This window comes from Odocoileus virginianus, chromosome 33 (genome assembly GCF_023699985.2).
Source record: "Odocoileus virginianus isolate 20LAN1187 ecotype Illinois chromosome 33, Ovbor_1.2, whole genome shotgun sequence".
Classification (NCBI taxonomy): Eukaryota; Metazoa; Chordata; class Mammalia; order Artiodactyla; family Cervidae; genus Odocoileus; species Odocoileus virginianus.
This window is the reverse complement of record NC_069706.1, coordinates 36,758,604-36,784,630: the sequence shown is the minus strand read 5'-3', so window position 1 is coordinate 36,784,630 and position 26,027 is coordinate 36,758,604. Positions and strand designations below refer to the sequence as shown.

The 26,027-nt window shown below is 54.7% G+C and overlaps 1 protein-coding gene across 3 annotated transcripts; it reads left to right on the top strand.

Moving 5' to 3' along the window:
- Nucleotides 1-2,564: 2,564 nt before the first annotated feature.
- DAGLB (diacylglycerol lipase beta) lies at nt 2,565-25,099 on the top strand. 3 transcript variants are annotated; one of them, XM_020904380.2, is made up of 15 exons: nt 2,925-3,109; nt 4,974-5,125; nt 9,988-10,159; nt 11,255-11,513; nt 12,160-12,282; nt 13,353-13,480; nt 14,646-14,772; nt 15,901-15,984; nt 16,462-16,539; nt 19,814-19,894; nt 19,981-20,108; nt 22,514-22,582; nt 22,667-22,739; nt 23,853-24,094; nt 24,198-25,099. In XM_020904380.2, the coding sequence occupies exons 1-15, from the start codon at nt 3,015-3,017 to the stop codon at nt 24,394-24,396; spliced, it is 2,010 nt and encodes a 669-aa protein (XP_020760039.1). In that variant the 5' UTR covers nt 2,925-3,014; the 3' UTR covers nt 24,397-25,099. The 3 variants fall into 3 exon arrangements, with proteins under 3 accessions (XP_070316543.1, XP_020760039.1, XP_020760040.1); XM_070460442.1 differs by lacking the exon at nt 4,974-5,125 and having other exon boundaries at nt 2,565-3,109; XM_020904381.2 differs by lacking the exons at nt 11,255-11,513; nt 13,353-13,480.
- Nucleotides 25,100-26,027: the final 928 nt, after the last annotated feature.

Here is a 26,027-nt window from a genome sequence, read left to right as displayed (position 1 = left end):
GTGAATTTGTGTTTTTTCTTTAAACATAAAGAACGATAAAGCAAAATTAACAGATTTGCTCACTAAGTAACTCTGAAAAGATGCTGGGTGTGGCTGCTTACAGACACCAATCCAACACTGTCTAGTCCGGTCATGGGGTTTGAAGGTTTCCCAGGGAATTCTCACTGCAGTAGCCCAGGTTCAATCCCTGCTCGGGGAACCAAGATCTTGCAAGCTGTTCAGTGCAGCCAAAAAAACAAGAGTTTCCTGCTTCCTTACAGCCTGTCAAAGAAACGGGTAGAGAAAAAGTTGCAGGTAGAAAGCCTTGCTAGGGAAGATCTAGCCCAGAGATACCAGTAAGTCAGATGGTTTGCTGTAATGGTCGAGCAAAGATTCGGTTTCAACAGAAATCGTTAGTGATCTGTGGGAACACTAGGAAAAGCACAGGCTTTGGGGTCAGATGTGTGGAGTCTTGGCCCCTCACAGTCTAGCCCTGACCTTGGAATTAATGTGAGCGTGTTGCCACTCTGTTACCAGCAGAGACTCCACTGTAGGATTTACGTGAGGTGTTGAGGAGCCCTGTCCTGAAGCTCACAGCCCAGAGACTGGTGCACATTAAGTGCTGGGGACCTCAGGGACCCTCTCCCCTCCCTTTGTGCTCAGCTTGGGACAGCTTCCTTGAAAGCTGGCTGGAACCAGTTCAGCAGGAGTTCCTCTGATGCATTTGATCGCATTGGTAGTTTTGCCCTTGTTAGCCTGCATTATCTTCAGACCCTGACTCCCAAGTACCTTGCAAAACCACCAGTCTGAGTGAAGGCTGACTGAATTGGGGCTCGGTGTGTGTCTTTCTGCTATGTGGTTCGCCCTCTTGAGGCCAAAGGTAGATTCCAAGGACCGTGCACTTTGCTCAGTAATCACTGTGCCGGCCCCCCAGGCCCCCCAAACCTGATCTGGGTTAGTTTTTGAAGTTTGTGGTCTTAAGAGTCTTATGCAGGTGCTGAGGTGGGGGTAGGGTCTCCTCCAGTTCTGAAACAGTTCCCTCTTTTATCCTTTCAACCTAAAAGTAACTTGCAGTGCACTTTTACTGCAAGACCGTCACCGAGTGCGTGCTCAGTCACGTCGGACTCTGCGACTTCATGAACTGTAGTGTGCCAGGGTCCTCTGTCCATGGGATTTCCCAGGCAAGAATACTGGAGTGGGTAGCTATTCCCTTCTTCAAGGGATCGTCCCAATTCAGGGATTGAACCCAGCTCTCCTGCATTGGCAGGCAGATTCTTTACAACAGCCATCTGGGAAACCTGTAATATAGCACTAGTCCTTGCAAACAGTGACAAGGATTGTCATTTTTTTATACTACTAGAACATAATACTGCAGATTTCTGACCTAGTTTGGCATTGGGCACTTAAAAAGTGGGTCTTCAGGCATACACTATCTACTTGACTTCATTTTCAGGAAAAGCTCTAGAGGCCATGTTAAGAGCTGAGGCCAGAATGGAGTGAAATAGTGACGGGGAAATGCCTGCAGGAGGAGCAGCTCCTGGCAGAGGAAACATGGTAAAAACCCAGGGGTGAGAGTAAGCTTGGTATATTTCGGGGGGGGGGGGGGGGGGGGGGGACGCAGCAGGCAAGGTGAGTGAGGAAGGGAGAAAGTAACCCTAACTCAGGGAGACAACCACGCATTTGCAAACTTGCAATGTGTGACTCCCAGGGAAAAGACTGCAAGAGGTTGGAGTCCATTTTATGCACAAAGTGTTCAGTCGCTCAGTTGTATCGATTCTTTGCAACCCCATGGACTGCAGCACGCCAGGCCTCCCAGTCCATCACCAACTCTGGGAGCTTACTCAAACTCATGTCCATCGACTCGGTGATGCCATCCAACCATCTCATCCTCTGTCGTCCCCTTCTCCCGCCTTCAATCTTCCTCAGCATCAGGGTCTTTTCCAATTAGTCAGTTCTTTGCATCACGTGGCCAGAGTATCCAGCTTCAGCATCAGTCCTTCCAATGAATATTCAGGACGGATTTCCTTTAGGGTGGACTGGTTGGATGCACAAAGTGTAGGCTTGCAAAATTCTAAGCTGATGGGCCTGGTCTGACGGTTCATCAAGGTCACTCCAGCTGCTGTAAGGGCAATGCACCGAAGAGGAGGGGAAACAGGCCAGAGTTGGGGAAAGCAGTGGGGAGACCCGATCAGGTACGTGATGAAGGGGGCTCGGACCGGGGTGGAGGGGAGCGGAGGGGCCGAGAAGTGTTCAGAACCTACGACCAGCTCGGAGAAAGGCAGACAGGCAGATCAGGCTACTCCCCACTCCCCAGCAGCACCAAGCGGCCAAATGGCTTCAGGCTCTGAACCAGGGAGGGTCCTAACGCGGAACTCCTAACCCCTGTCCTTGGGGGGTGGAGAAGGAAATGGCAACCCACTCCAGTATTCTTGCCTAGAGAATCCTGTGGACAGAGGAGCCTGGTGGGCTGTGTCCATAGGGTCGCATAGAGTCGGACACGACTGAAGTGACTAAGCATCCATGCATGCGTTGGAGAAGGAAATGGCAACCCACTCCAGTATTCTTGCCTGGAGAATCCCAGGGACGGAGGAGCCTGGTGGGCTGCCGTCTATGGGGTCGCAGAGTCGGACACGACTGAAGCGACTCAGCAGCAGCAGCAGCCCTTGCTGGGGGCGGGCAACTTCGTCACAGCCTTGTATATGAGCTGAGCCCCAGATCCGCCGCTAACTGCTGGGTGTCTCTAGGCTGACAAAGCCCTCGGGGCTGGCGGCGTGCTTACTGCTTACGAAAAGAAAACAACAGAAGGGACCTAACACGTGCAAAGAACCTATGAAGCGCACCTGCGTCCCGGGCCGCGCATCTGCGCAGGCGCAGAGGCCCAGCGGCGACGGCGCGCGGTTCAGTGCGCATGCGCCGCGCCCGTTCCCCTGCGTGCGCCTGCGCGGAGTCTCGGGGCGGCGGCGGAAAAGAGAGGGTGCCGGGCGCCGGGCTCCGGGCGGCTGCGGGCGCCGCGGGCCGCGGGGCCTCCGTCCGCCATGCCGGGGATGGTGCTCTTCGGCCGGCGCTGGGCCATCGCCAGCGACGACTTGGTTTTCCCGGGGGTCTTCGAGCTGTTGGTGCGAGTGCTGTGGTGAGGGCGCGCGGCCGGGGAGCGGGAGGGAGCGGGCCCTGGCCGGCCGCGGGCGAGGAGGGTGTCGTCTGCCCCGCGCTCGCGTCCCTAGCCCCCTCCGCCGGCCGGGGACCTGGGTACCTCCGCTGTCGCCGTTTACAGGCGGGCGGGCCGTGTCCAGGGTCACGGGGCGGGCCCGCCGCCCGGACGCCGGGGCTCTGGGGCTCGGGCGTCCAGCCTGGAGCCACCGGAGCGCGCTGGCCGCCGAGGCCTAGGCCGCGGGATCTTCTCCCCCTGAGCCAGGCGCTGCCGCCTGCAGCTCTTCAGCGCTCTGCACGGAAACGCACGGCATCCCGTGTTTGCAGGACGCGAGGTTGGCAACAGTACCCTTCGCGCGCGGTTCCTGAGCCGGGTGCGGCTGAATCCCAGGAGCGCCGGGGACTGGCACTTAGCCTTACTTACTCAATCGGGCGCCTGAAGTCTCTCCCCAAAGGGTCTGAGCAAAGAGTAATGCAGGGGACACCGGGTCAGTCCCTGGTCGTGAAAGATCGCACATGCCCGGAGCAACTAAGCCCAGGCACCACAACTCTTGAACTCACAAGCTGCAGCTACTAAAGGCTGTACGCCCTAAAGCCCCGTGCTCCGCCTTCGAGAAGCCGTCGCAGTGAGAAGCCCGTGCTGGCTGCAACTAGAGAAAACCCACGCACAGCAAGGAAGACCCAGCTCAGCCAAAAAAAAAAATAGTATTTCGAGCCTTTAGGGGAAAGAAACGTAAGAACGTGAAATATTATGAGCTGCTTCTTAGTCCTTTTGTAGTTTTCAGAGCCATCTTACCAAGATCATTTCCTGTTTTATTTCTGGACAAGAAGTCATAGTGTTACAAAACTGACAAAAGCACACAGTTATCTAGTCCAGTTCCCCTTCTGGCTTTGAACCCCTTAAAACTGGGTTATTTGCCCAGTGATGCTCCCTTCCTGATTCTGAAATAACTCTAGTGGTGAGTCACTGTCATCTTGTGTTATTTGGTGCTGTCTTTCATTGTTCTAAACTGAATTGCAAAATACACCTAGGAGTCCACAGTCCTGGTCCTTTCAAATTGATCGTGGTCACCACGGAGCATCTTTCCATAGCTAGTTTCCCAGACCCTTGTTTTTGTATTACAGACAGCAGGTTAGGATGTGTTTTTGTCAATTTCATGTTAATACACAGAAGTAAAAATTCTGCTGATAACTGAACAATCATATACTTTGTTGTTTTAGCTCAACTTCGCAATGGGGGCTTTTTCCCAGGAGTTTGCATTGAAATTGCTTGCTTATGGCTTTAACTGTGTTACAGGAATTTCACTGGTAAGCCAGCTGTTAAGGCTTCAAGCTTCCCTTGTAGGGTCACAGGTTCAGTCCCTGGTTGGGGAGCAAAGGTCCTGCATGCCAGAATTTTTTCGCAAGGCCAAATAAATAAAGTAATAAATGTATTACAACAGGCATAGAATAAAAACAATGCCATCAGCAAAGTATGAAATTCATTTAAAAAAAGGAAAAAGAGCTGTGCTCTTTAGTTGATTTAGTAAATCTTTTATTGGTGGTGGTTTAGTCTCTCAGTTGTGTCTGGCTTTTGTGACCCCATGGACTGTAGCTGCCAGGCTCCTCTGTCCATGGAATTCTCCAGGCAAGAACACGAGTAGGTTGCCACTTCCTCCTCCAGGGGATCTTTCGAACCCAGAAATTGAACCCCGGTCTCCTGCATTGCAGGCAGATTCTTGACCAAGTAAGATTCCAAAGTGAACCTGACCTTGTTAGGGAAATACTAACTCCTTTTACGTTCCTCTGCCGTGTTTTGCAGAGCGGCTCCCTGGGTTCCGTTTCTGAGCCTGCCCGTGTCTCGACAGGTGGGTTGGCATCCTGATGCTGTACCTTATGCACAGGGGGAAGCTGGGCTGCCCCGGGGGCGCCCTGCTCAGCAGCTACCTGATCGTGCTCCTGGTGCTCCTGGCGGTCATCATAGGCACCGTGTCGGCCATCGTGTGTGTCAGCATGAGAGGTAAGGCGAGGCTTTTCTACTGGACGCCTTTTTTCCTTTGTTTTTTTTAGAGTAGAGCCTTCCCTGGTGGCTCAGCTGGTAAAGAGTCCGCCTGCAATGTGGGAGGACCTGGGTTCCATCCCCGGGTTGGGAAGATCCCCTGGAGAAGGGAAAGGCTACCCACTCCAGTATTCTAGCCTGGAGAATTCCAGGGACTCTACAGTCCATGGAGTCGCAAAGAGTCAGCAACGACTGAGTGACTTTCACTTTCTTTTTTAAAATATTTGTTTAATTTGGCTGTGCTGGGTCTTAGTTGTGGCACTCTAAGATTCTTAGTTGTCCCATGTGGGATCTAGTTCCCTGACCAGGGATGGAACCCGGAGCCCCCTGCAGTGGGAGCACAGAGTCTTAGCCACTGGGCCGCCAGAAAGTCCCCTTCACTCCTTTCCATGGCTGAACGATAGTGCGTGGAACGGATATACCGCATTTTACCTAACCATTCGTCAGTTGGTGGACATTTGGTTATTACAAATAGTGCTGCTTTGAACAGTCATATCTCGTCTCCACATACCCATTATGTTTTATTTCTCTTGGATGTGTACCTAAGGGTGGTACTGCTAGATCATATGGTAACCCTGTTTAACTTTCTGAGGAGCCGCCAGCCTGTTTTCCAAGCAGCTGCACTGTTTTTCTTTCCCACCAGCACCTCCTGAGGCTTCGTTTCTCCTCATCTTCCTCAGCACTTACTATCTGACCGTTTGAGGACAGGCGTCCTAGTGGATGTGAAGTGGTACCTCGCTGTGGTTTGGAGTTTTCCTTGATGACTGATGCTACCGAGCCTCTTTTCATATGCTCAGTAGCTGTTTGCGTATCATTTTTGGGGAAACGTCTGTTCAGATCCTTTGCCCAACTTTAAATTGGGTTCTTTGTCCTTTTATTAATGAGCTGTGGGAGTCACATCTCTGCTCTTTTTTGTGTGTGATAGTTTATTTTTTGTGGCTGCTGTGAGGGCTTTTCTCGTGTCGCCGCAACTCTGTAGCTGCTCGGGCTGTTCATCGCGGGGGCTTCTCTCGCTGCCGGGCTCTAGGGCTCGCGGCTTCAGTAGTTGCAGCACGTGGACTCAGCCGTTGCGATTCCTGGGCCCTAGAGCTCAGGCCCAGTGGTCCTGGGGTGTGGGTTTGCTGCTCTGTGGCATGCGGGGTCTTCCCAGACCCGGGATAGAACCTGTGCTTCCTGCACTGGCCTGTGGATTCTTTACCCCTGGACCACCAGGGAAGTCCCAAAAGTTAGATCTCTTAATAACTTCTTCTATCTGTTACCATTTTCTGCAGACAGTCACTTAGCTGAGAATGCCTGAAAAGGTTGGAAAGCCTCCCTGTTGCTTACTGTGGTTTGCGGGATGAGCCGAGCACTCTGCTGGCTGCTAAAGAAATGCATCAGTAAATAAGAGCTCATCAGTCAGAGGCAGGGCTAGGATGTGTGCGACGTGGCTTCCCTGCTTTGAGGTTCTGAGTGAGGTCGGATTTTCTGAAAGATGGAACATGCAGGTTGTGTCATCCTGTCCGTCCGCATCAGTCTGTTTAGTCCGCCCGGTTTCTGACTGTAACGGTGGGTTAGTGAAAGTGAAGGTTTCTCAGTCCTGTCCGACTCTGTGACCCTGTGGACTGTATAGTCCATGGAATTCTCCAGGCCAGAATACTGGAGTGGGTGGCCTCTCTCTCCTCCAGGGGATCTTCCCAACCCAGGGATCGAACCCAGGTCTCCTGCATTGCAGGCAAATTCTTTCTTTACCAGCTGAGCCACAAGGGAAGCCCTGCAGTGGGTTAGGGATATGCTTTTTTTCCCCCTTAAATGTTTTCCTTCAGAGATCTTTGCTGGTCAGGGCACATTCACACCACATGAGGGATGAATGACCATGTGCCCCGGCCTCCTCCGCGAAGACACCCACACGATGCCAAACCGGGCCCAGCTCACCCATCAGGGCTTGGCAAGCATCTGCTGGGTGTGGGGTGTCACAGGTGGATCTCTTTTCCAGCCGGCAGCCTCCTCCAAACAGAACCGGTTTTATTCAGAACCACCCCCGCCTCCTCACAGTGTCTGACACCCGCCCTCTGCCCCACGCTGGAGTGATCCTTGGGGCTCGGTGGTTGGTTCAGGACTGGATGTGTGACCTGGTTCAGGCCAGTGAAATTCGGGGAGTTCCCTGGGAAGTTCTAGGATGTCCACCCCTGTTCGCCTGGGAAAGATCTAGAAGCAGTGTGTTGTGGTCCTTGTGGAGACGCTGCAGGAATGTGCCACCGTCTCCCCTCGGGGCCAGGAGGGCACGGCTGGGCGCCCATGCCAGCCCTGCCCTGCGTTTCCAGTCCTCTGAGTCAGGACAGGTCCTGCTGGTTTTTAAACCAGCCTGAGTTCGAGTTTCTGATGCTTGTAGATAAAGATACCACAGCTGAACCAAAGACAGGATTTTATAAAAACATGTTAGTTTAATTGCCAATAAATAACATTGTGTACTTTATCTTCAGTGTTACTTAAATTTCAGTGAAGAATGTACCATAAAGTTAAGAGGAAGAAAAGGCAAATGAGATGACTAAAATCAGATAACATCCCGCCAGCAGAGATGATGACGGAAGGCTTTCAGTTAGGTGAGCCATCTGGATGAAGTCAGAATTGCTCTTAGCAACACAGGGGTGTAATTTCAGCTCATTACCTTAGTAGAAACTATAAGGTTTCTAGTTTTGATTTGAAAAGCTCCCTGATGAAACCCTCTTGTTTCAGCCATGTGGGATGTTTAATTAGGGAAGATCCACCCGCGTGAGCTCCCCAGGTGGCTCAGTGATAAGGAAGCCAGCTGCCAGTGCAGGAGCTGCGGGATCAATACCTGGGTCGGGAAGATCCGCTGGAGAAGGAAATAACAACCCACTCTAGTATCCTTGCATGGAGAATCCCACGGACAGAGGAGCCTGGTGGCTATAGTCCATGGGGTCGCAAAAAAGTTGGGACATGACTTAGCAACTAAACAACCACCACCCTCACGAATACGTTTTGTCAGAAGGCCTTGAAGGCCAAGGTCTGCCCTTGGCTGCGTCTGGCTTGGGTTCGAGGAAGTCTTGCTCTCCTTGCCCTCTGTCCCCAGCTCCTCCCAGGCGGTGGGAGACACTGCCGAGGCTGAGGTGCTGAGTGCCCAGACTCTGTGACCCAGGCCTGCCCTCTTCGGCTCGCGCGTCCGTGGCCCTGCCTCGGGAGGGGCAGCGGGGTTACCGCCCAAGACTACATCGCGGCCATCGTGTTCGGGGACGTGGTCACACCATCCATTCTGGGCATTGGCTTCGTGATGCCCACTGCAGCACCAGGTCCGGCCAGTGGCTGACTGCCCCGAGGGGAAAATAAAGGTTGACTAAAAGCGAGATGTTTTCCTAGGCAAGCATGCACATAAAAAAGGCTTTTTCGGCATCTCCTGTCTTTTCTGGACCCTTCGCCGGAACGCGCGTCTCCTGCTTCCTCGCCTCCGTCTCCGCCCAGTCCAGCGGTGCCAGGGGCTGGGGTCCTGGGTCCCGGCGCGCAGCGTCCGAGCAGCCCCTTCCTTGGGATCCTCAGCCTCCGGGGTGGGCTGTGAGCAGATCCTCCTTCCCGTTTCTCTCTGGCGGTTGGCTGTTGTTGCATAATGATTGTCTCCAGAGATGGGGCGGATTTCTGCAGACCTGCGCACATCGTCCCTCAGGGAGAGAGGCAGCCGTGTCTGTTATCTCAGGACTTCCTGCCTTCGTGCCCTCCGCGAGGCCTGATGGTGTCTGTGTTCTAAAATGTGACCCCTCAGTAAGTCGTTCTAGTAGAAGGTAGCTTTGGGAATTTAAAAGCTGTTTTCTTATCAAATTATTTTTCAAATCTTAGGGTTTTTTTTTTTTTCAGTTACTGCTTTTGTTTGAATCGTGTGGTGGTTTTGGTGTTGAAAATTGGTGTTCATCACAACTTCTGAAGGGGGAGAGTTGATGTTTTACATCAAGAATTAATGATCCTTGGGTTTGTCTTACAAACGCAGTTTTAAATGTTGTGTCTCGGTGGTGGGCGTCCGCAGGTGGTCTCCAGGTCACACTTGTTGGCTTCCCAAGAGTGATGCCCGCAGGGTGAGGCAGAGCGCCTGGGTCGTGCAGACCTGGGTCGAGAAAGTGCTTACTGAGCCCTGTGGGCCTCAGCCTCCTCATCTGTGAAGTGGGGCGGCAACTGTGTCCCAGTTGTCCTGAGGGTGGAGGCGTTTCAGGCGGGCATTGTGACGGGTGGTCCCAGACTTTCCCGGCTGTGAGAACCTGGCTGACTGCTTGCCCCTGCTTGCCTGTGACAACTCTGTTTTATGTTGACTGTCCTGGCATAATTATTAATAGAGCCTCCTTTTGCTCTCAGAAATATCCCAATATGGATAATGATTTTCTTGTCAGTGTAGTTAGAAAACCCAGAAATGAATTTTTTTTTTATATTTACTTTTGGCTGCGTTGGGTCTTGGTTGCTGAAAGCAGGCTCTTTTCTTGCGGCGTGTGGGCTTACTTGCTGCTGGGCATGTGGGATCATAGTTCCCTGACCAGGGATCAAACCTGTGTCCCCGGTATTGGAAGGAGGATTCTTAACCACTGGACACCAGGGAAGTCCTCCCAGAAGTGTTTTTAAGCCCCGATGAGCGTAAGAAATAATTCTGTCTTTTGTCACGCCTCCTCCCATCCCTCGCTTTGCCTCTCACTCTGAGAGGTGGGCAGTGGTTCCCAGTTACAGGTAGAAACGCGACTGGCGGGGGAGCAGCCAGCCCAGATCTGTGCTGCGGCCGCCGTGTTTCTGCCGAAAGGAGCTGCCTCACCCCGGCGGAGGCCATCGTCCAGTGTGGACCCGCTCTGTTGCAGGGACCATCTGTAATCCGGGACCGCGGAAGTCCATGTCCAAGCTGCTCTACGTGCGCCTGGCGCTCTTCCTGCCAGAGATGGTCTGGGCGTCCCTGGGGGCCGCCTGGATCGCGGACGGCGTTCAGTGTGACCGGACTGTGGGCAGCGGCATCATCGCAACCGTCGTGGTCAGGTGAGGTCCCGTCTCCTCCTGCGGGCCCTCGTCTGAGGTGCTGTCCAGGTGGGGTCCCTGCAGGTGGCCCGCTGGCGTGCAGGCTCCCTGAAGTAGTTAGGCGAGTTCGAGGAACGGTTCATGGCCCAGCACGCACTTCGGCTGTACTTCCCTTCCTCACCAGCTGCTGTTTTTCTGCATGCCCTCTGGCCCCTCACCAGAGGGAAGAAGCCCAGAGACCAAAGCAGGGCGGAAACTACACGTGGGATGAGAAGAGCAGGGTGCGGACCTGCCGCAGGGCACAATCTGCTGGAGTGAGGCGTTTGCCTTTTCCAGCTAAATACCGTAGAGATGAGCTAGTCCTGCCCCGCGGGCTGCGAATCGGGGGCGGGGTCTCCCGCTGCACTGCCGAGTCTTTCCCAGGTCACCTTCCTGGAGCACACACGCTCAGGCACCCACCGCGCCCTGTGCATCTGGGCAGCCTGGAAGTATTGAAACGTATGGATGAAAGGGCTTCCCAGGTGGCGCTAGTGGTAAAGAATCTGCCTGCCTATGTAGGAGACTCAGGAGACACTGATTCGATCCCTGGATCGGGAAGATCCCCTGGAGGAGGAAATGGCAACCCACTCCAGTATTCTTGCCTGGAGAATCCCGTGGACAGAGGAGCCTGGTGGACTGCCATCCATGGGGTCCCAAAGAGTTGGACACAGCTGAAGCGACTGGGTGCAGTGTGTGGGTGAAAGCTGTTGGAGCGTGGCCCGAGCGCAGGAAGCTTCCTCTGGTTTTGCCGAGTGGAGCCCCGGGGCCCTGGGGGTAAACCCGGTCAAGGGTCATGGGCAGGGCCTCTGGGCCGGGCCGTGGCTCTGTCCACCACGCAGCCCCCTTTCCTTCTGTGGCTCTGGGGGCTCCGTTCGTCACCAGGCCTTGGTTGGCTGTGGGCTCATAGGAACTTTCTCGAGAACCGAGTTGCCCGCCCCAGCCAGCTCCCCATCTTCCTCGGTAGTTGGAGCCCCAGCTTCCCCGAGACAGCAGGAGGCCCCCGCGAGGGCGCCCCGGCCCCGCACGGCTGAGGGGCTGCAGGACCCGGGCCTCAGCCTTCCCCCCACCGCCCTGCAGCTGGCTCATCATCGCCTCCACCGTGCTCACCATCCTCATCGTCTTCGACCCGCTGGGGGGCAGGGCGGCCCCGGGCACCCCCCTGGGCCCCCAGCCCCTGGACAGCCATGAGTCCAGCCAGCTGCTGAGCGGCCTCAGGACGGCGGCGACCGGCGTGTGGGAGACGCGAGTCAGGCTGCTCTGCTGCTGTGTCGGCCGGGACGACCACACTCGCGTCGCCTTTTCGAGTACGGCAGAACTTTTCTCAACCTACTTTTCAGTAAGCCACCGGGGTCTGCTCTGGTCTCCTCCTGTTACATGAACGCTTCTTTGGGGCAGATGAGTTCTCCGCGTCCCGAGCCCGTCTCCCTGTCGACAGAACGTAGCTCCTGAGGGCAAGTCCTCTGGGGGTGATGGGGAGCAGGTGGGGGGCTCCCTGTCACCGCCAGGAGGAGAGGCTCACATCAGGCTCTGCACACTGACTCTGGGCCTTCCCAGTCTGGGGTCTTTTTAGGCTGGCCCTGCCCGGCGAGTGAGCGCCCCGGCTCGTCAGCCTCTGCCATGGGCCCTCTCAACAAGACCTTCCCAGCATCTTGAGCAGCCAGGGTGTAAACGGGACTAGCATTGTATGTTACTACAAACAGGGCACATTTGCCCGCTTTATGGGCATGTGTTGTAGGTTAAAAACAGCTGTCACTTAAGTGAAATCTGAGTAGGAATCAATAATATGTTCTTGAGTGGGTTTCGTCTGAGAGCAGGAGAGTAAGAAACATGAGGCAGGCATCCTGAAAGGGACGTAGTTTCAAAAACACCCATTCACTTGTGTCTGTTTGTGTGTGTGCACGCGAGTTGCGTAAGCTGGGCTCTCGGGGACTCGTGGCCATTGCTGCTGGGCGGGTGGTGAGCTGCAGTGGTTCCCCATCCAGGACACAGACCTGGTGCCCAGCGACATCGCGGCCGGCCTTGCCCTCCTCCATCAGCAGCAGGACCACGCCCAGAGCTCACCGGAGCCCACCGAGGTCGTCACCCACTCCCCCGGGCCCTTCCAGGTAAGCCCGCATTTCTGTTGGGTTGTGCCCTTTTGACTTTTATACCTATTGGTAAATTTTTTAAAAAGTTTCAGGAACAGTTGATTGGCATCTTGATGTGTTGATTTGCCAGTTGTGGTTTGGCGCCAGTTGCGAGGCCCCCCCGCATCCACTGGCCTTCAGGTAGGGGGAGCGGACTCCTGGCCAGTTTACCACCTGTCATTTGTTTCTTTTTCCCCCCAAACATTCTCTTTTAGGAAATTGCCTGTTGTCTGCACATCAAAAGTTCCTTCTGGGATGGGACCAGGTTCTCCCAGAGTGCATGCACTCTTTTCTCTGAGCCTGGAGAGCAGTTCAGCTTTGTTTGATGGTTGCTTTCCTGCCACAGATTTCTATGCTTTTGAAAGAGAAAATTGCCCAAGGATCATTTGTCTGTCTCACTGTTCATTCAAGCCCCTGGTTCCCAGCAGCCCCTTTGCTACACGTGGTGTCTGCACGTGCATCCAGCAGGAAGTCACGGGCTTATTTCACCAGCGTTGCAAAGTCACTAGGGATTTTTGCTGCTAACTTGTGCATTCTTCTAAATGAGGGGTCTGGACTTCCCCTGGCAGTCCAGCAGTTAAAACCCTCTGCTCCCACTGCAGGGGCCCTGGGTTCGATCCTAGTCAGGGAACTAGAACCCCACATACCACATAGCACAGCCAAAAAAATGAGGGGGTTCTGTCTGTCTGTATTCAAGGATCAGCTTTTCCAATAGAAGTCCTCCAGGAGGTCTATTCCCTGAAGAAAGAAAGGGAAGAATCAGGAATTTGAGTTCAGATTTTAGATGATAGCATGTTCTACCAGAGGTCACATAGATGGCCAGCACGGCCTACCGTGTAGCACAGGGGGTGGTCCTCCGTGTCCTGTAACATCCTGTGTGGGGAAGGAGCCTGGAGGAGGAGGTACGTGTGCCTGTGTAGCTGAATCACCTTGCCGCATGCCTGAGACCGACATGACAGTGCAACCCAGCTCCACTCCGACGTAAGATGAGAACCGGAAGACGACAGTGTGTTGATCCCCTAACAGGAAGCTGTTTTTCTGCCCCGCAGGAGGCCGATCTGGATGCAGAGTTGGGGAACTGCCAGCACTACATGCAGTTTGCAGCCGCCGCCTACGGGTGGCCTCTCTACATCTACAGGAACCCCTTCACGGGGCTCTGCCGGGTCGGCGGGGACTGGTAGGTCGTCCGAGACCTCCATCCTCCCTGCTGAGGTCGCTTGCTGCGGTGTCCAGACTTTATTTTCTAAAGATAACCACATTCCCCTTTTCTAAAACCTTCTTCCTATTGTGAAATATTTCAGAACTGGAAGCGCAGTACTGATAACTCCCACATCCTTTATCTGGAGCCACCAGTTGCAGCTCACTCTTGTCCCGGGTGCTATGTCACTGTCTCTCCATAAATATACACGCCCCCACCTCCCCCCCAGGAAAAAACCATCAGAGACTGAGTTCTGGACCTCATGCCCCCCCCCCCCCCATTACTTCAGCTTGTATTTCTTAAGAACAAGGTCTCTCTTTGACATATATTACAGGACAAGTGGAAGATTCAGGAAATTCATCATCTGCTGTTGCAGTTTTCTAATTGTCCCAGTAACACCCTCTGCACCACATTTTCTTCCTATCCAGATCGTGTGTTGCACTTCGTTGTCATGCCTCCTTAGTCTCCTCCAGTTTGGAGCGACTCCTCAGGCATTTGTTTGTATCTTTCATGATACTGACGTTCTGAAGAGGACAGTCTCGTACATCACAAGACTGTGTTCACTCTGCCTTTGTCTCGTGGTTTCTTCTTGAATGGTTCAGGTTACACTTTTTTGGCAGGAATGCTCCATGTGGAGCATGTATCCTTCTCAGAACCTTGTATCAGGCAATGATGCCGGATTGTCCATTCTTGGTGAGGTTAGGGTTTCTTCCCATCCTTGTCGCTTTATTTTTTGAACACGGGAAGTATTACTGGGGTTCCAGACTCTACTAAGAAGCGTACACAAGAAGTATCATTTGAAGGCCGTTAGAAGGACTTCCCTGCTGGTCCAGGGGTTGAGAATCTGCCTTGCGATGCGTGGGACGCAAGTTCAATCTCTGGTCAGGAAACTAGATCCCTCGTGCTGTGGAGCAACCAGGCCCTGGCACCACAACTAGAGAGTCGCTATGCCCCAGCGAAAGATCCCTCACGACACAGCTAAGGCCCAGTGCAGCCAAATAAATGAATAAATGTCTTCAAAAAGCCATTAGAGGTTAGCCAGACGGAGCGTGAATACTGTCTGCGAAATCCTCGCTATTGCTGGGGGATGGGCAGGCAGGCTGGGTCTCCCGGGCACACCCGCGACACCTCTGCCCCATTCCAGCTGCAGACGCAGGACCACCGACTACGACCTGGTCGGAGGCGATCAGCTCAACTGCCACTTCAGCTCCATCCTGCAGACGACGGGGCTGCAGCACCGGGACTTCATCCACGTCAGCTTCCACGACAAGGTAGAGTGGGCTGCGCCTTCCCCTGGGTTCTGTGAGGTTCTGGGGGAGGTCACACATGAGTCCCCTGGGAAAATGTGCGGAGTCACGGACACACGCTCACCCCCAAATTCTGCATGCTGCTTCGGCGGGTTCCTGGGCGCCCGCAGCGCCCACCCCGGGTCAGCGTGAGATGGGGCAGACAGCTTCTGATGAAGAACTGTGAGCTGCACTTGGCAGGTGCCCCACACAGGTGCCGGGGGCTAGTCACTCACGACTCTAGGTCTGGCTCTATGCTCTTCATGCCGGACAGCGGGCCTCGCACTCGGGAGAGTCTCCGAGTCGCCGGGCAGGTTGGTGAACCCGTAGCGGCCGGTCTGCCTGGTGCCAGGGCTGTCCTTTGCAGCTTCGTGGCCCCCTGGGTGGTCCGTAGCAGCACGGGGAGCCCAGAACCTCGGGGAGCACAGCGGCTCATGCCTGCCGTTCAGGAGAATCTCCTGGAGAGCTTTCCCATCTCTGGAGCCCAGGCCACAGCCGTGCTGTGGGAGCCTGGCTCAGGAGGAGCCCCCACAATTGCAGCGCACAACTTGAGCCCGTGGGCTCCCACACGCCAGCACTGGAGACTCACCTGGGGTGTGAGAACATCTCACACCGTGCTACTGAGATGAGAGTGCCCCGGGGCGTGTTCTCACGTCACGCCAGCACTGGAGACTCACTGGGGTGTGAGAACATCTCACACCGTGCTACTGAGATGAGAGTGCCCCGGGGCGTGTTCTCACGGCCCCCGTGAGGCTACTGTCCTGCTTGGTGCGGGCGCCCGGAGCCCCCAGTGATGACTGCCGCTCCGTGATCACCGGTGACAGAGCCGATGGGCTTAAAGAAGGCAATTTTCCGCAGAAGGCTCATGTCTTCTCTGGGGGCTCTTTCAAGACACCCCCACACCGCCAACATGTAGAGTCCCTCTCCAGGGGATCCGGGGAGGTGAGACTGTGCTGGCTGCGACGCACGCCCGCTCCCCAGGCACAGGCACTGTCCCCTGGTGTCCGCAGTGCTGACCTCCTGCGGGTGTCTCCCCGGCCCGCGCGCCAGCGGAGGACCGAGTGCCGGGCGGATGAGGGCGCCTGTGCTGACGCCCGTCCTCTCTGCGCCCAGGTGTATGAGCTCCCCTTCTTGGTGGCCCTGGACCACAGGAAGGAGTCGGTGGTGGTGGCCGTCAGAGGGACCATGTCTCTGCAGGTATGGGGCCCGTCTGCCCGCTGCGGAGCGAGGGGGGTGCTCGGCCCAGAGCCGGGAGACCCAGCTTCCCGGGATCAGATGGGAGGCCTCCGTGACAGCGCCCGCCCCAGGGAGGTGGGCCCAGGGTGTGAGGTGGGCCCTTTGGAAAAGCAGATGAAGCCTTTTCCTTCTCACCGAGAAACGCTGGAGAGGCAACACCGGCAGGTGGGGCCCGCAGCTCCCGGGGGAGCACCCGCTTGACTCCCCAGGCCCCTAACCCAGGTGACCCTCCCCTTTCTTCTGCACCCAAAGCTGGAAAGAATCGTAAGTGAAGTCATGCAGTCGAAAGTCTCCCCTCTCTGGGCACCCGCGGGCCGACTGTGTCCCCCCTCCAGTGTCCAGGCTCGACCGCCCGTGGGTCCCTCGGGCATGTCCTGGCACTTGCCCCCGCTTCCCCGCACCAGCAGCCTCCCCCCAAACTCCCCCCTGCTCTTTCAGGACATCCTCACAGACCTGTCCGCAGAGAGCGAGCCCCTCAACCTGGAGTGTGAGGTGCAGGACTGCTGGGCACACAAGGTGAGGCGGGGCGTGAGGCCGGAACGTTCCATCGGGGCTCCCAGGGGTCGGGGCGGCTTCCCCTCCAGGTCTCTCTGAACGCTTCTGTGTGGCAAAGGCTGCTGCTGCCCAGTGCCATCTGGCACGACCCCCCCGAAGCCCTGGGGGGTTCCTTTTGATTTTTAAGAGAAAGAAGCAGGTTCACAGCGACTGAGTAACTTGCCAGCAGCCACATGCTTACTGGAACAAGTGTCAGAGTGGGCATCTCAGTGCTTCTCTTCCTGTAACTAAGGCAGTCCTTTCTCACGGTGAAGAAAGCGTCAGTGCAGGCAGACCCCCCCCACCCCCTCCTGAGAGGCAGGACGCCCCACAGTCCCTCCTGAAAGGAAGACCCCCTCACAGCCCCTCCTGAGAGGCAGGACCCCGTCACAGCCCCTCCTGAAAGGAAGACCCCCCCACAGCCCCTCCTGAGAGGCAGGACCCCTCACAGCCCCTCCTGAGAGGCAGGACCCCCTCACAGCCCCTCCTGAAAGGAAGACCCCCTCACAGCCCCTCCTGAGAGGCAGGACCCCTCACAGCCCCTCCTGAGAGGCAGGACCCCCTCACAGCCCCTCCTGAGAGGCAGGACCCCCTCACAGCCCCTCCTGAAAGGAAGACCCCCTCACAGCCCCTCCTGAGAGGCAGGACCCCGTCACAGCCCCTCCTGAAAGGAAGACCCCCCCACAGCCCCTCCTGAGAGGCAGGACCCCTCACAGCCCCTCCTGAAAGGAAGACCCCCTCACAGCCCCTCCTGAGAGGCAGGACCCCCTCACAGCCCCTCCTGAGAGGCAGGACCCCCTCACAGCCCTTCCTGAGAGGCAGGACCCCCTCACAGCCCCTCCTGAGAGGCAGGACCCCCTCACAGCCCCTCCTGAAAGGAAGACCCCCTCACAGCCCCTCCTGAGAGGCAGGACCCCTCACAGCCCCTCCTGAAAGGAAGACCCCCTCATACACTCAGCACGTCCTGCAGGTCCTTCCACAGTTTGCGATGTCACAATACCAAGTTCTTGTTTCACTGTGACAGTGCTCTATGGGGAGGAAGCGGGGTGGGGTGTGGGAGCTGCCAGCCCCTGGGAACCCCCATTTTACTGTCTGTGAATTTGCTTGCTTTACGTTCCTCACGTAACTGGAACCATATCTGTCCTTCCGTGACCGTCTTACTGCACTGAGCATAGAGTCCTCAAGCTTCACTCAGGCGGCAGCGTGTCGGAATTCCCTCTGGCTGCCGTGAGGAACACGGCAGTGAACACGGTGTGCAGTCCCTGCCCTCAGTTCCGGGGGATCTACCCGGAAGCCAGGTGGCTGGGTCTCCTGCTGTTTCTCCGTGGAAGGTTTTGAGGAACGCCCACGCTGTCGTCCAGCACAGCTGCACCATGTCACATCCCCGCCAGCAAGCTATGTGGGCTCCCATTTCCCCACATCCTCACCGAGACTTTTCTGACGGAGCCACCCTCGTGGGGGGTGAGGTGGCGTCACTGCGGTTTCGCTTTGCTTTCTCCTGATGACTGACGAGGCTGCAGATGGAGGGGCGTCCGGAATGGTTCCCTAACGGTCACCCCTGAGGAATCGGGGTGGAGGGCGCTGGGCTTGTGTTGATCTTCTACATTCAGGGTGATTTTTAACCAAAATGTATTGCTCCTGTAGTAGTCACTTTTTAAATAGCATGCGTAATTTTTGTAAAAGTGTATGTTACTGCCAGAGCGCGGCTACTGGTGGCTGAACCCCAGCGTCCTGTCTGGACAGCTTGTTTCCTTCCAGGGTTTTCTGTTGTTGTTCTTACTGTTGTTTCGGGGTTTCTTTTTGTGTGTGTGCCCGGACACTCCAGGGAAGACCCAGGGCGGAGGAAGCTTTTGGACTTCGTTCTGCCACCAGTTAGGAGCTTGCCAGTCCTGGGAATGTGAATCCTTTTCCTTTAACCCTTCGTTGTCTTTTTGGCCCTGAATTTCACAGGAAAGTCCAGTTTAATTATTACTAGATGGGCGTGAAGGAAAATAAGAAATTTAAGATTTATTATAGAGACCTATCAACTAGCCAGCTACCCTCAGAGGCTAGCGGGCTTGGTGTCTTGGCGCTGTTCTTAGAGTTTGAGCCGCAGACCCAGGTTTTGTGCTGCGACACTGCAGGCCTGACTGGCTCTCAGCCGAGGCCGCCGCCTCCAGCTTTTCATCCAGCGGCAGCTCCTGCCCTCCAGCTGGGAGGACAGCTTCTCAGGGGCTGCGGGTGGGAGCTGCTCCCTGCTCTTGGCCTGGGCAAGAGTTCTGGCTCTGACACTGTCCAGGCTGTGTGGCAGAACACCCTCTTGGCGTGTCACCCGTAACGCCTGTGCCAGGGAGACCTGCCGCCAGCCAAGTTGTGGTCCGGATGCCACGTGACTCTGGCTACGCAGGGCAGACAGCTGGTGGGTGCCTAGCCGGCGGAAGTATTGCAGCGCGTGGTAGGCGGGGGAGTAAAGGGAGATGTGGCCGGTGGCCCAGACCTCCTGGCTTCTCACAGGTGATGCTGGAGTCTGTGTTGTGCTCACAGGGCTATAGAGTCCAGACTCGGGAATGTGCAGTAGCTTGAGGCACCAGCAGAGCAGTCCCGTCTTGGGTGGAATCTCCCCCGCTCATCCTCTCGGGGACCAGGCTGCCAGGGCTGGAGGACAGGCCCGTCCTGTGCTGTCACGTAGGAAGCGTCCCGAAAACTATTCTGGTTGACAAGGTTGTCCCTCCTCAATTGGAACTACTCAATTTTCAAGAAGTCTGTTTGGTGGACAGCTTGTTTTTGTTAGGAAGTTGTGCTTTATTTTTGGAAATGAAAGACTGACCTTCCTAGAATTCCCTTCCGATGGTTTCAGTGTGGCTTTTGTCGGAACGGTGGCTGCTTCGTCACTGTCTGTGATTTCAGAATTTTGTTTTAACATCATCTTAAAAGATCAGTCGTTTATAATCTAAACCTGACCAACCCTGGGAACTTGGCGAAAGTAAATTGTGGGACGTCCATACAGCAAAATGCTGTGCGGCTCCAGGAAAAGCCATGGAGACATCCACTGACTCGGAAAGCTGTTCCTGAGGCCTCCTCTTGGTTGATGGAAATACCTCGAGCCCCTGCTTTGTGCTGGGCTCCGCACCAACTGCCAGGAACACAGCAGTGCGCAGTCGATGAGGCCGCTGGTCCCAGGGTGGCCGTCCTGTCCAGGGGGACCGAGTCACAGAGGGGGGCCCGTGCGGTCCTGCCGCACCCGACAACCAACAGCTCCCTGTGTCTGCACCTGCAGGGCATTTCTCAGGCCGCCAGATACGTCTACCGCCGACTCGTCAACGACGGGATTCTGAGCCAAGCGTTCAGCATCGCACCGGTGAGATTCTAGTTCTTGTGTTTTCGCTTCCTCTGGCGTCAGCCGTCTGCTCTCTCGGCCGTCACCCACTCTGCTCTCGCCCCCAGGAGTACCGGCTGGTCGTCGTTGGGCACAGTCTGGGCGCGGGCGCCGCGGCGCTGCTGGCCCTCATGCTCAAGAGCCTGTACCCGCAGGTCAGGTGCTACGCCTTCTCCCCACCCAGGGGGCTGCTCAGGTACTTTTCCTTCACTTACAAGCGATAAACTGGTACTTTATCCGCAACGGAGTTAGTTTCTCATCCTCAGGAGGAGTTTGTGTCAAAGGATCGCTGGTTGAGAAAAGACGGGCCAGCTTTCATGGGTCTCTGACCACAGCTTTCATCTCCTAGGTGACGCTGTGCTGAGACCCATTTTTCAAACTGAGCTGGTATTAGTTATGGGTGTGAACACGATTCCATGTTTGTATGTGCTGTGAACTGATCACAGGAAGTCTAGTCAACATCTGTCCTCGTAAATAGTTACAGAATCCTTTCTTCCCTAGATGAGAACTGAAGGTTTACTTTCTTAGCAGCTTTCAGATACGCAGGATAGTATTGTTAACTGTAGGGGCTGTGCGTTACCTCCCAGGGACTTGGTTACTTTATAACCAGCAGTTTGCACCTTTTATTTCGCCCACCTCTCAGCTCCCTCCCTCTGCCATGCCTCTCGGCCTCTGACAACCAGCAGTCTCCTCTCTGTGTGAACTTGGTTTGTGTTTCCGGTTTTCACATCTAAGTGAGCCCATACAGTATTTGTCTTCCTCTCTCTGACCCATTTCACTGAGCATACTGTCAAGGTCCAAACATGGTGTCCACAAGTGGCAAGATTTTGTTCTTATTTTTTAGGTTAAGACAAAGTAGAACATGTTTATTATAAGCATTACTGGTTAAAAATACACACTAAAGTTGCTTACAGTAACAGGCCTGTTGATGTGAACAAAAGCAGAAATTTTTTGCTTTTGTTAGGTTTTAATTGGAGGATGCTGATCTAGTGTTGCGTTGGTTTCTGCCGTACATCGACATGAAGGATTTCATTGTTTTTTATGGCTGAGTAGTATTCCGTTTTACACACACACACACACACACACCCCTTACCTGTTTTATGCATTCATCCATTAGTGGATAATTCCGTTGTTTCCGTGTCTCAGCTACTATAAACAATGCTACAGTGAACGTGGGGGTGCAGGTATCTTTCAAGTGTCTTTGTTTTCTTTGGATAAATACCTTGACGTAGAACTGCTGGGTCATTTTTTGAGAAACCTCCTTACTGTTTTCCACAGTGGCTGCACCAACTTATATGCTTACCAGCATCACGAAGTCACACCCTTTTCTCCACATCCTGGGCAGTGCTTGTTAGTTCATGTTTTTTTTTTTTTTAATTTATTTATTTATCTGGCTGCACTGGGTCCTAGCTGTGGCATGTGGGATCTAGTTCGCGGGCCAGGGATTGAACCTGGGCCCCTTGTGTTGGGAGCGTGGAGTCTCAGCCCCTGGACCACCAGGGAAGCCCTTTCCCTTGCTTTAAAAAACAGCTTGAGCACTTGTATCCATGTCTCTACATGGATAGTTTGGATTTGCATGATTTTGAAATTTAGAACAATGGAATTCTACTTTTTGTCACTTCTTTTATTTCACATATTTGATGCCTTAAAATGTTGTTGTGTAAGTGCTCGTTACGTTTCATCGTGTATCACAGACCACCCGTCTGTTCTGCTGGTGGACACTGGGCTGTGCCGGCTCCGGGTAGTGGCTGCTCCTGTTCACACCAGGAGCACCAGGGTGCATCGCGCTCCACATTCTCACCAGCACTTCGCAGTGTCAGGTGTAAACCTTTTCCCCGCCTGATGGGCGGGCAGCGGTGTTGCATTGTTTAATTCACATTTCCACGATGAAGCTGCATCTTTCCATATATTTATCATCTCCACTCTCCCGAAGTTCCTTTCGTCCGTTTCTCTGTGTATTTTATTTTTGCATTGTGTTCCTATTCAGTACACCCAGTTGTTCATGTGTTATACATACTCTCACTCTTTGATGTCTTTTTAAGTCTTCAGCTTACTAGTTCTTAATTTTAACACTGATCTGTCATTCTTATGATTTCTGGGTCTCTTTTATTTAAGAAATCTCTGTCCTAAGGATGCAGAGCTAGTCTCCTGTCATATCTTTTAAAAGCCTTTTAGTCTGGCCTTTCACATTTAGGTCTGTGATCTGTTTAATTTGGTGGTTTTGTGCATAGTATGCTTCAGTTTCATTTCCTCCCCTCACAGCAAGTGCATTATCTCAGCACGGTTTCACTAAGAGCCCGCCCTTCCCTGGTGCTGACACGCAGCGCCACTCCTGCCCATAGGAGGCGTCCACGTCCACACTTCCCTGGCTTCCTCTGACTGTTGACGACACCACACTGGGTTAAGGACCTTATTTATCTGCCCAGTGTTGACACCTAGGACTTTCTAAGCAAGTTGCTGTAACTGCAGTCTCATTTCTCTCCTCCTTTAGAGGATGGAGAACAGAGCTGAGTTCTGGGGACACTGACCTCTCCCTGGCTTGCCGGTTAACTCGCTTTTTCTTGGAAGCCTCCGTCCTGAAGCAGCTTTTTTTTCTTTTAGCAAATCCCTTTATGAATACTCCAAGACCTTCATCGTGTCCCTTGTCCTGGGCAAGGACGTGATTCCCAGGTGAGCGTGCGGGCCGCCCCTGCTGGGATCAGGCTGGCGGCGAAGGCCAAGTGCCAAGCCTCAGTCTGGCCTTCTGCTCAACAGGTTGAGTGTGACCAACTTGGAAGATCTGAAGAGGAGGATCCTGCGAGTGATCGCCCACTGCAACAAGCCCAAGGTAACTCAGGGGACCTGGGGCCTCCCCACCCGGCTGTCCGGGTCCCCCGGAGGATGCTTCTCATTCAGAGCCTTGCAGCCAGGGCTCTTGATGCTGCTAGAAACTCCTCCATTCCCCTCACAGACCACAGAGACGCCCTAAAGGCAGATGGCTAAGCAAGCACAGATTAAATGCTTCAATAGAACCATCCCTGTTTGGCTGAGTCATGTGCTCTTTGTCATCTTTAGTCCTGTCCTGAGCAACAGCATTCTGATGCCTTTCGTCCCAAAGCTCAGAAAATAAGGCTGCCAGAGTAAGAGGCGCTGGTCCTGCCGCACTGTGGGCTGTCCTACCTAAGCTCTGAGGTTAATCCTGAGGTTAAGGCTGACAGTGCCCACCCTGAGCTGCAGGCCGGGCACTCCTGCTGTCCACACCGGTCAAGGCTGGGCAGCCCTGTCCCCTGCCAGCATGCAGACAGCTCTGCTGATCCGGTCTGGTCACGTCTCCAAAGATTTGGAGCCTCTTAGCTCAGGCCACAAGTACACTTAGGTTCACCAGTAGAGAAGACCACCCATGATGTACTGAAGAGCTTTTTTTGTTAAAGGGCAGGATTAAAATCGACTCTCAGAATATGATTCAAGCCGGGGTGGGGGACGAAGTATACATAGCTGCGACCAAAAAAAATATACCAAAATGTGGTTTTATTTAGATGATGGGATTAGAGATGATTTTTACTTTTTAACATCTTCATTTTGTGACTTTGTTGTTGTTGCTAATCAGAAAATTTTAAACTTAAAAATAAGCTTTCTCATTACCACTTACACTTCCTGCAAACTAAAAAAGAAAAAAATTAGCATCTGATGTTTCTAAGGGAAAAACTGGTTTACGGACTTGCCTAAAAAGAATAAGGGTCACTTTCCCCTCAAATCTGCTTGAATTTGGTTTTTAAACATTGGTTCAAGTGTGATGGCATCACTGCCCCAGAGACCCTAGAGTTTGGGCCCTGGCCTTCACACTGCTGAGACCCACACTGAGAAACAAGAGCGCCGGGCATCGTGGCTGTGGGGTCACCACCCCCAGACGCCAGCTCCCGAGTCCCAGGGGGTCTCTGGAGTCACGCGGGTCTCCCTGCAGTACAAGATCCTGCTGCGCGGGTGCTGGTACGAACTGTTCGGAGGGAGCCCCGAGGACCTTCCCACCGAGCTGGACGGGGGCGACCTGACGCAGCCCCTCCTCGGGGAGCACAGCCTGCTGGCGCACGGGTCCCCGGCCTACAGCTTCTCCAGCGAGTCCCCGCTCGAGTCCCCCACCAGGTACCCACCGCTCTACCCTCCCGGCAGGATCATCCACCTGGAAGAAGAAGGCGCCTCAGGGAGGTGAGTGTGGGCAGCCCCGCCCCGCGGTGGTCACCGCCAGCGGCCAGAGGCGGCCCGTGGGGTGACGCGGGAGGCGGTGCTCACGGGCTGTCTCCTCCGCCAGGTGCTCCTGCTACCCTGCTGCTCGGTACACCGTGAGGTGGTCCCACGAGTCAGAATTCAGCAAAATACTCATCGGCCCCAAGATGCTCACAGACCACATGCCAGACATCCTAATGAGAGTCCTGGACCACGTGGTGTCCGACAGGGCCGCCTGCGTTTCCTGCCCGGCCCGGGGAGGCTCCAGCGTGGACCTGGCATGACCAGGGCAACTGGGAGCTGCTTGGACCGTGGACCCCACCAGGGTTCCGCCAAGGCCAGTAGGTGGATTCCTGTCTACCAGAGGTCAAGGGTCTCCTATGTGACTAACTTGAGAAGTACTTTTGCTCACAGTATTTGCAGACTCAGGAGCTAGGAGAGCGCTGAGGTGATGGGCAGGTGTGCAGAGCTGCAGGATACCCTTGCCCATAGGCCTGCCGCTCCTGGGAATCAGGTTTAAGACCCTAATGGATCTGTAAGCGCCTGCCCCTCGGGCCACCGTTTCGGAGACTGGGTCCTGCCTTAGGACGGCGTAGATCAGCCTGAATCAGCACATGGGGCGTGGTGTACTCTGCAAACTGGACTTTCCCCGCTGCACAGACTGTTTCAGTTTCAAGGGCGCAGCTCGAGGTTCTGTCCTCAGTGGCGCTGAGTGAGGCTCAGCCCTGAGCTCTGAACCAGATGAAACCAGAGGGGGAGGCAAGCAGTCTTCTGCCTTCTGCTTATTCTGTCATCCTCGAGTTCTTGGGGGATACTCTGGCTCATGGAGGTCGGCCAGTGACTCAGAGTAAGGTAAGAAACGGAGCAGGTACACATCATGCGTGCCTGCGTAGCCGTGGACGGTTCTGGAACGTCTGGTTTACTGGGTAGTTTTACCAGTCGCATTTTGAATGTGTTTTTCTGTTCACTATAAACAACACGAATGAAGCCTTGAGTTTTCTTGGAGCCCCACACGGCCCGGGCATCCGACTGTGCCCCACCCCCGATGCAAACCCCATGAAGTGACAGTAAGCGGACTTCAAAAAGCATAAACCAACGAGAGGGGACAGAGGGACAGGAGGTGGGATGGCCAGAGGGAATGGGACTTCTGGTGAGGTGGGAAAGACAACAAACCTGGTCTGCAGAGACGCCCCGGACACTTCTGCCTGGGGTGAAGCGGAAGGTGGGGCTGGCCAGAGGGACAGCTGAGGAAGCGGGCACTGGGATCAGTGCAGCACGTGTTCCTCAGCCCCTCCCACACGGCTCCCAGAACCTTCTGACCTCCGGGGACACCCGCACCCCTCAGGCCTGGCAGCTGTCAGGGGCATACCACTCTGGCTTTTGAAGACACATGAAAGCTCATGTAAAAAACTTCAACTAAAATGCCACATAAATTTCATTTCTAAATGTAATCCCTGTGCACTCCTAGCGGCAGGAAGGAAGGCGATCCTGGGCCACTCGAGCCACACTGCCCTGGCCTGACCCCCTGCGTGCTAGGTGTCAGGTCCCCCTTCGGCTTTCGTGTCCAAGCTCGCACCACGGATCGTCCAGCCGCTTGAGGGACAAAGGCCCGAGAGAAACAAGCCTGGGAGAAGCTTCAAACCCTCCTAGCTATAGCCTGGGAGCGGAAAAAGGGCTGCAACCACAGAACTGATCCACAGTCTGGAAAGCGAAGAAAACCTGCTGGACAGGGAGAGCATGAAAGCTGGAAACCCAAAGCAACACCTGAATGAGGGGAGATGAGCTTCCAGACAGGGAGCCCCCTGAGCACAGGGTTGGAGATAAAGGCCCACCCAGGACACGAGCAGACCCCGAGAGACACGGAGACACACGGGGCGGGCGGGCGGAGGGCCTGCCTTTTGAAACTTCCGGAGTG

What these genes read in the sequence shown, in the direction of transcription:
- DAGLB (XM_070460442.1), top strand. Translation starts at nt 2,809, where the DNA reads ATGAAGCGCACCTGCGTCCCGGGCCGCGCATCTGCGCAGGCGCAGAGG. An exon ending in GAGGGACCATGTCTCTGCAG is followed by an intron (nt 15,985 to 16,461) that starts GTATGGGGCCCG and finishes CTGCTCTTTCAG; the next exon opens with GACATCCTCACAGACCTGTC. An exon ending in CCCACTGCAACAAGCCCAAG is followed by an intron (nt 22,740 to 23,852) that starts GTAACTCAGGGG and finishes GTCTCCCTGCAG; the next exon opens with TACAAGATCCTGCTGCGCGG.